A 9,803-nucleotide genomic window follows, 5' to 3' on the forward strand; every position below is an offset into this window, starting at 1 on the left:
GCAAAATATCCAAAAAATCCAAATTTATTAAATAATACGGAAACCTAGAAGCCATTCGTGACTAACGCGCCACCAAGGTCTTCACGCGCAACCGCAGCGCGTGACGTGTTCTGCGTTGGCTTTTCCCCTCCCTTTCTCTTTTGTATCATTCCCCCTTCTCTCTCTGCAGACCTCGTCGAAGCACCACCGTGACCACATCTCTCTGAAAATCAGACGAATAAGAGAGAGAGAATCTTAATAAAAGGCCGTACGAAGCACGTCACGAACGCAATTTAAAGCAGAAGAAGCGATTTATAAATTGTTTGGGTTTGGGTGGTTGGGTTAGGGTATTATCTATCTGCTATGGGCGAGTTGACTCAGGCGGAGGTGTACTCGCCGAGGACTCAGCAAGTGTGGAGGGCGCTGTTGAGTTGGTTGGCCTTCTTCTTTCAGATCTTCTTTCAGATTATAAGAGCCTTAGGTCACTATCCTCTGCTTTCTTTCTCTTCTTCTTCCTCTTCCTCCTCTTCGTCTTCTTCTTCCTTTAAGCCTCTTCCCTCTGTTGAGCTTGCCGAACACGATTCGCCTCCTCCATCTGCTCTTGAAATCACAGCCCTTGATTATTCCCCAGCCGATCATCCCATCCAAAAACTCACGGTATTTACTATTCCGTTTTTGTTTTTGTTTTTTTAATTTCTTTTTTCGCTGTTTTTCTGTTTGCTGATGTTTAAAGGAAGTGAAAACAAAGTTGTTGGAGTACTAATGGATTAATTCCTCTCGTGTTTAATATATATAACTGCTGGAGTTGTTGTTTCTTGTTATGTGTTTTTTGAAAAAAAGTTGTTTCTGCTTTGACTATGATCTGAGCAGGGTCTAAGGAGGGTGAGAAAGTATGTCTGTGTGTGTGTGTAAGGACTTGAATAGGAATACTTGGGTATAGAAATATAGCTGAACGAGTGAATCTGTGTTTTGGGGATGAAGATGATTTGTTTTGTCTTTTGTTTGTACTTCGAACTTGGTTTGTTCCTGCAGCTTCGTTTGCTTGTTGTCTTCTTGTTTTTGTACTTTTATTTTATTTTATTTTAGTTTCCTGGTGTGTAGTTTTTGTGTTCGGATTTTGTTTAAACGTGGACAGATGGATGTTCTGGTTTTGGTTTTACAAGGACATTCATATTGTGAAGTGTATTGGGGCGGTCTTGTTGACTTTTCTTGAAGTGGATAATGGTTGGCTTCTATGCTCTCATAGGGTTTTGGAAGCATCCAAAACAGAGGACAAAACATTAGAAATGGCTTTCTTACGTTTGGATACGTTTAGCACATAATTGTGGAAGCTAGTCCTCTGGGTTAGGTTGTGTACTGATTTCTGTTGCTTGCTTCAGAGTTCTTGTAAGAAATGGTGATGTGTTTTTAAAACTTCTTCATCGATGTTTAATGTGTTGCTACTCTCATTGTGTTGTTTATAGTTTTAATTTCCCTGTCTTTTCATGCGCACTTTGTAAAAACTTGCAAATGCCAAATTTGGTGTGCAGTTCATGCTTCTATGCACTTCTCAGTTTGTAGTTGAAGTTAGAGAGGGTCATGTCAAATATAAAGTGCATGATATCTTTTATGTTTAACATATGAGTGAATCCAATTTCTGAATAGAAAGGAATAACATACAGGTTTGTAAGAAAGGGAAAAGCGGTATATGGTGTATTCTTTTTTATGAGCTGTTAGAAGAATACTAATGATTTCATTTTCTGTGTTGTTTTCTTCTGTTACTCTCTCTTCTTCTCAAATATTGTTACTATTTTATTCTTACTTTCCTGTAGCCAGTGTAGATTTGATCTTACATGTGTACTTGTAGGTGGTGCTGGACTTAGATGAAACACTGGTATGTGCATATGAGACATCAAGTTTGCCAGCTGCTTTACGGACTCAAGCAATCGAAGGTGGTTTGAATTGGTTTGAGCTGGAATGTGTATCGATAGACAAGGTAAGCTACTTTATAATTTGGATCTAATTATTTGGCAATATCTAGAATATCGTTCATTCACTCGGGGCATGTTGGATTTTCAAGGAAGGAGAGGGCAAGCCAAAAATCAATTATGTTACAGTATTTGAACGCCCTGGGTTGAAGGAATTCTTAAAGAAACTTAGTGAATTTGCTGACTTGGTGCTGTTCACTGCTGGTCTTGAAGGTTTGTCTCAAAATACTTAGTTGCTACCTTTATCCATATCCATCGTTTGGGACTTATGTTCGATGTATATGCCTCTGAATTCTCACAGGCTATGCTAGACCTCTCGTTGACAGAATAGATGAGGAAAATCGATTCAGTCTACGGCTTTATCGGCCCTCAACAATTAGCACGTGAGTGCATGTCTCTTGTTTCTAATTCAGTAGTCTTAGTCTCTGAGTTTGAGGGTCAGTCATTGAATCTTGACAAAACTGATTAAACGGACACAGGCACTGATAGCAAATTTGTTTTACCTTCATATTTTGTTGATGCTTTGCTATATTGGTGGAATGAAACTTTTCTAAATTTAAATGCAGTTTGCTTTATAGTTAAAAGTATGAAGGTTTGGTGCTGTTATAGAAGAACTGTCTTATTTCTAAATTTTTGTTTCAACTAAATGTTTGTTATTTTTCTATCATCTGTATGTGTATGTGTGCTACAGTCACGTATATGGATGTTTGTGATCTTCAAATTCTTTAGAGTGCTTAGTCTTGATGAATGATACATCTTGTGTTCCATATTTTTTGGGTTATTCAGAGTGGTTGCGTTAGCCTTCCCCCACCTAAATATATATATATATATATATATATATATATATATATATATATATATGGATGTTTCTTGTTAAATGTCTTGATTCTTTTGTTGGTTTACAAAACTCATTACAGACAAATATGGGTGAGATGTGCCAAATTTCTCGTATGTTAAAAATCAATTATGCATCTTGAGAAATTTCAGAAACAATTTAATCAAATTTCTTTTTAAATTACTTGAGATTGAAACTGTAAAATAATTCTAGAGGGCTTGAAAGATCCCTTTCACTCATTCTATATATAAGAAAATTGTAATACTGATAGATAAAGTAATCCTAAACACAATATAATCATGATAAATAGAGTAATTTTAGACACAATATAATCTGATAAATAAGGAAATCCTTGACACAATATAATCATGATAAATAAGATAACTCTAGACACAATATAATGATGATAAATAGGGTAAATATTCTAACAAAATTGAAGTGTATACTTGATTTTTATGAAAGACAAGATATTTGATTCATTTTATCTTCTTCAGCTAGTATGTGTTGAGATGTTTATCCAAATTGGCTTTTAGTTATGTTTTCATTTTTGGTATAATGGGGGCTGTCACCATAAGCTGAACTCTCCCAAATCCCAACCTATGGTAACCTCACGGGTAATGCATGGGATTAATTTTCCCATATATCAGTTGTAGACCATGTTCTGCATCGTCAAGGCCACAGTTGAAGTTTTAAGTTTAGTCTGCTGGATGAATTTGTATAAGCTTTCTTATAAATGCTGGTTGCTTGCAGGGAATATCGGGAACATGTCAAGGATCTCACCTGCATTTCAAAGGATCTTTGCCGCATTGTAATTGTGGACAATAACCCTTTCAGCTTTGTATTGCAACCAGTAAATGGAATTCCATGCATTCCTTTTTCGGCTGGGCAACCACATGACACCCAGGTGAGAGATACGTGCTGTATAAAATTAAAGCCACCAGTACCAAAATAAATAAAAAAATTACTCATAATGTTTTGATGAATTGCTCACCATGTCCCGCATTTTGATGTGTAACAGCTTCTAGATGTCATTCTCCCCCTTCTCAAGCAACTTTCTGAGCTGAATGATGTAAGACCTTTGCTCTATGAAAAGTTCCACATGCCTGATTGGTTCCAGAAACAAGGGATTCCGGCTTCTAGTTGGACTTTGTAGGATTAAACTAGTTTGTCATTAAGCTCTCTTTTTTTTTTCCTTTGCTGAAATTCTTAGTTATTTTGCTGGAAGGGCAGCTGCTGATTGGTTGAAATAGATTCTTTGTATAGCATGAATTTGTTTTTGGATCACCCAAATGTTTCAAATGCTGCTTCTTGAAGTCAAATCAGTTCACCACTTGTGTATGTAGATTGTCAGAATTCTGATTCTTGTTTATAGGCTTGAAGTCTGTTGGAAAGTATCTTGTTAGTCCATTGTATAATTATTATCAATGATTATCAGTTTAAACATTGGTTACGTTGCATAGTTTGTTATGACCAGAGTTGGTGAAGCATGTTAAATAAATCAAAGCTAACTATTTAAAATGACGTTGCTTATTTTCCTTATTTGGGGTCAATTGCTTGAACGAGTGAAAGAAAGGCTTCAGGGAGGTGGAGGTTTCAAGACAGTTGTTCTATTACCTCTAAACTTTTAAGACTGATTATGTGGTCCTGGTCGTTAGCATAATTTATGTCATTTTAGATATTCAACTGATGCAGCTTACATTATTAGTAGCTCACAGTCAGAATGCTATGGCACATTGACAAGTGTGGGAGAAACTTTTTGATGTTAGGTAGCTATGATTGGCCTCTGAATAAAGAGAACAATTTTAATTCTGCCTCCACATTGCGTGCTAACTTGGAGTTGTTATCTGTTTTTTCTTTTGACTGGTATAATAAATTAAAGTATTTTACCTTGCTTCTAGGTAGTTGGGAGTAAATAGTATGAAGTTGCGTATAAGGATAACTATGGATGTTGTCTACAGTGACTCACTATTTAGACAATTAGAACTTCATATGGATTTATCCAGGCGACTATGTGGAAACTTATGATACTTGACAGTAGTGAAATTGATATATTGGAACATTTAACCGAGTGAAATGGATGTAATAAAATAAAATATATTGGAACAAAGTATTTAAATCTATGACAACAAAAAATCCTTACCCATATTTTCAATAAGTAAGAAAAGGAAAATGGCGTTTGGGATAGAATAAGGAAAGGTATACAAATTCATTTTTAGCTCACTTAATATTAATTAAAATTTATTAAAAACTTATAAAATGATAGGTGAAGTTTATTAAATAAAAATTGAAATTTACAAACTCATAAATACGAGTTTCTCCAATAATGTTTTATAAAATGGCGTCTTAGGTTTCATTTCGTTCAATGTTAAAATAATTCAAACCCAAAAACACTGTGTAATTTGATTTTATTTTCACTTTATTATCAATCACGACACCGATAATTTGTTACTGATTAAAAAAATGCCTTTATGAAAAACAATCTAATAATTATATTAAAAGATTTCAAAGCAAGGAGGTTTTTTTTATCTATCTCATTTTACTCTATATCTTTTTGAATTATATATACATATATATTACTAAATGCTTTTCTTGAAACGTGGCTAGTTTGATAAAATGAGATATATTCGTTTGAGTGTGTGCCTCCAAAATATGAGTAGGAACCGGCAAGGCTGCCCAAATGAGTTGGAGTATGGTCATATTAAGAAATAGAAATTATCTGATGATTGAATAGAACCCAACATCATCTTATGTATTTAGGTTGTAAAATTTAACAAAAATATAAAACAATTCTTTGCAATCTGCCAGCTTGACCTGTCCTTAAAACCTCTATCCACATCAAAACCTTCACAAAAAGGAGAACAACTTTTCATTCTCAATTTCACATTTTGTGTCTCATTCTCTTCTCTTCGGCTTCTCTGCTTCTACACCCTTTATTTATTCTCAAACACTATTCAGTTGCTTTGTCTAAATGTCTCTCCTTTTGACTTCATAAAAAAGAAAGAAACAAAACTTCCACTCTAATACCCTGTCCTTCTGATTTTATATATATATATATATATATATATTATGATCATTTGATCAGTTATGAATAATTTTTTTTTGTATCACATAAAATTGTTAAGAATAATTACATCAATCTTAAGAGAGATTATTACTGTTTGAGTCGTAATTAGACCAGTACTAATTTGAAACCTATTCCAAAATCTATAAATATAGATTGATATCTAAGTAGTTAGTTAATTTATATTACGTATTGATTGTTAGAGCATTTTAACAAATACTAACTTTAATATTAGAGTGTTTTATATAGATAGTATCCTAATTCGACCAAACTATAGAAAGAAAATTGAAAACAAATCTTCAACGTAAACTTGAAAGTTAAAGATCTTTATAAAAAAAGATTTAATCTCAATTCCATAAACCAATCAATATATATATATATATATATATATATATATATATATATATATNTATATATATATATATATATATATATATATATATATATATATATATATATATATATATATATATATAAATAAGTTTTTAGGACATATTTAAATGGAGCATGTTTCATTATTTTACTGTAATTAGTATTTATGTTTAAGTAATTATGTAAAAAAGTAGTCAATATTAAAAATATACATTATTATCTTATAAGAAGCCTTAATCATAGTTTTGATGAATGATGTAAAAGTAATCTCTTCCATTAGACTTAACCTTTGTAGATAATGCAAAAGTTTTCATCAAAAGTAGCACACTAAGAACTGAAAGGAGTGTTATAAAATTGATTGAGCCCGCGTCGTTTGTGCATATGGATTGTTGAATGGAGACATGATTCACTAAAAAGAATAGACAAAGCTAAAATTTTATACTAATTATAATGACTTAAAAATTAATATATTTGATTACGATGAAGATTAACTATGTTTTATAGGTGAAAAACATATGGTTTATACTTAGTTAGCATTCCCATTGTACCAAGCTTTTGCAGCAGCCATGATTATGGTTACAACACATAATGTCGCTTTTTTCATTGTGTTTTTTTTTTTTCTGACCATAATCTTTGGTTTCCCATTAATTGAGTATGATTCGTGGTATGCATATTTTAGTTGTCGTAATAGTTGTCACTTTCTCTTTCTTTTATTGCTTTGTGCTATAAATAATGGTCAAAAGAAACCTACTTGGTTGTTTTGTATTGCCTTTTTTTATATGTTAAAGTTTGAAATTAAGGCCCCAACATTTTGTTCGTACATCTTCGAAGCTGGATAGAATATTTCTAGAAAGGATTAGGTGGGTTCATTATTTTCATAATTATATCATTTATAAATATTGAAGCTCGTTTGATTAGAGTTTTGTATATAGTCTTTATCTCTAATTTCACTAATGAAGGACTTTATATATTTATTTACTAATGACGGTTTTGATTGTAATTAAAATATTTCATTAATTAATGATGGTGACAAAGTTTGACACGACTTTATAATAATAAATAATAATTTAAAATAATAGTTAATAGTAAAATTATTAACGAGATTAATAATCGTTATATAATAATAACTTGAGATATTCAACAAAATCTACACTGGACAAGAGTTGAATTTCTTGTTATTGCTTTTTGATAACATTTGCTTCTTAAAATTTCTTTTCCAACATTATTCAGAATATATTTGATGCAACTTGTACGTAATTGAAATTCAAAAATTTCTTTGTGTGACAGACAAGTTAAGGATTTAACATGTTCAAATCATTTTAACTTTGTTAAACACGAATAATTATATCTTAAAAATGCATATAAATAAAATTATGACGTGAGACTTTTAGATGTGTAAAATCTAAGTTCTTAGTTGAAGATAAGAAAATGAAATGATTTGGATCCTTACTTAATATATCCATATTTTGACTGCCGCAAATTTTTTTAACATCCTTAAAATTACCATATTTAAGATATTTTGTGTCGAAGTGTGAAATCAACTCATCACACATAATTATTTAATGAAAAGACGTATAGGTTTTGGAACGAGACTTTTGAAAAAGTTGAGTTGCTCTTAATATATTGAGGTACGATACAACAAGAATAAATGGAAATTTTCTTAAAGAATATTTTTATCCATTTTAAATAAACTAATTTTAGTACATATAATATATAATACTCAATGTTTCGATTCAAAATCAAGGTTAGTTTAGAGAGTTTAGGTTTTTATAATATGGGATTTCCTTTGTACTTAGTTGTATAGTTTAAGCTTGAGTAATAATCATGTCTCTTTAAATATAATAAGATAGGAAATATTAGAAAATTAATTCTATCTTTTTTTTTTTACTAATAAATTACAACTTTTTAATAATTTTGAGATTATATCAAATTTGTTTAATTTATTTATTACCATAATAAATTGATCTGAAACAGAGACTGAAGACTCTAAATTTTACTTCACTCAAATGTTGATAAAAGAGTTTTATTTTCTGTACTTTTGATTGTGATAGAATAATATTTTATATGGATCCAAATCTCCTTATAATAAGTAATTAGAGGTTTTCCAAAATTATAACACTACAGAGTCTCCTATCTTGATCAGATTTAGACTCTGTTTCTTTCGTATTGGTAAACATATGTTTTTAAAGTTATGAAAGTACATTAGTCAATAACATAATTTAAGATTTTATTTGTGAAAACATAATAATTCTCAAGACTAAGAAAATGAGAACTGGTAGTGAGTAAAAATAACGAGTCTCCATTATTTTAATATTAAAAGATTTTAATATAAAAAGAATTGTTTTAAATGAGTTTTATTATTTTGAAACACATATTTTTTAGAAATTATTTTTTTAAAGATATCTATCTTTTTTCTAAGAGTTTTAACTCCCGAGTCATCTCTTTGATGATCAAGAGGTGCTTTACAACCACGACGATGACGTCTACATTCTTATCCGATCAGTTTTTCAAATAGAGTAAGTTAATTTTCTACTTTTTTTCTCTAGTTTCACGATTTTCAATGCATGTGAGGTTTCACTCTATCGCATGTATGTATGGTTTGAGTCTTCTTTTAGGTTTTGTTGATTAGTGGTTCAAACAGAGTACCTTGATCATGATTCTATGGTCTATAGGTGCAGATAGAGCTCTTTGAACTGTGAAAGCGGTATAAGGATTTCTAGAACAATCCGGTCTTCTAAAAAGGTAAAGAAAGCTAGTTTTATTTGATTTTGTTTGTTAGGAAAGTCATAATTAATGTTGGTATGGTGAAATATTGATTGAATTGTGAAGTTGCATTGAATTGAGAAATGTAGTATGTTGAGGTGTTTGTATATGTTGTGTATTGATGTGAAAACTCATGAATGATGAGGTGAAATGTGATTTCTGATGTAAATATTGTGTGTGATGAATTTGAGATACTAAATTGGATGAAATATGAGTTGTCAAAACTGTTATAGGTCCTTGTTTTGTATTCAGTCGAAGAAATAAGTAGTTTTTGGGCTAAAAAGGGGTTTGACAGGTGAAAAGTTAAGATAAAAGTTATCTTGGAAATAAATTGTTTTAGGATTGGTGCAAAGGTTGATTAAGATTTGTTTGAGTCATATGTTAGCAGATTTCTGATGTAGAACTGATTGTTAGCATTTTGAGTGTGTTTTAGTATGGTTTTTAGTTTATTTTTAGGGGTTTTCACTAGTGGTATTTTGATTTAGGAGGTCTAGACATAATGTGAGGTTTTGGGGGTTGTTATTAAGTCTATTAAGACTTGTTCAAGTTGTTAGTTGCAAAAAATTTGGTGTTAAAAGGTATAAAATTGAGTTTGGGGGGTTTAAAGTAGTGAAATTGGATTGAGGTAGCAAATCTGAGTTAAAAGAGTGTTTTTCAATGTAGCTTGGTGCATAGGAGATCCTAAGGATCAATAAAATGTATGGAGGAAAGTGTCCAAGTCTAGATTTGAAGTGTGTGTGTGTGTGTGTGTATATATATATATATATATATATATATATATATATATATATATATATATATATATATATATATATATATATATATA

The 9,803-nt window shown here is 31.0% G+C and overlaps 1 protein-coding gene across 1 annotated transcript; it reads left to right on the top strand.

Annotated features, from left to right (window-relative positions):
- On the top strand, nucleotides 1-4,302 carry LOC106762932 (CTD nuclear envelope phosphatase 1 homolog). Its single transcript, XM_014647058.2, has 6 exons — nucleotides 1-636; nucleotides 1,826-1,954; nucleotides 2,039-2,159; nucleotides 2,248-2,329; nucleotides 3,532-3,685; nucleotides 3,800-4,302. Exons 1-6 carry the CDS (start codon nucleotides 343-345, stop codon nucleotides 3,932-3,934), a joined length of 915 nt encoding a protein of 304 aa, XP_014502544.1. The 5' UTR covers nucleotides 1-342; the 3' UTR covers nucleotides 3,935-4,302.
- Nucleotides 4,303-9,803: the final 5,501 nt, after the last annotated feature.

The sequence above is a fragment of the Vigna radiata genome, chromosome 6 (genome assembly GCF_000741045.1).
Source record: "Vigna radiata var. radiata cultivar VC1973A chromosome 6, Vradiata_ver6, whole genome shotgun sequence".
Lineage (NCBI taxonomy): Eukaryota > Viridiplantae > Streptophyta > Magnoliopsida > Fabales > Fabaceae > Vigna > Vigna radiata.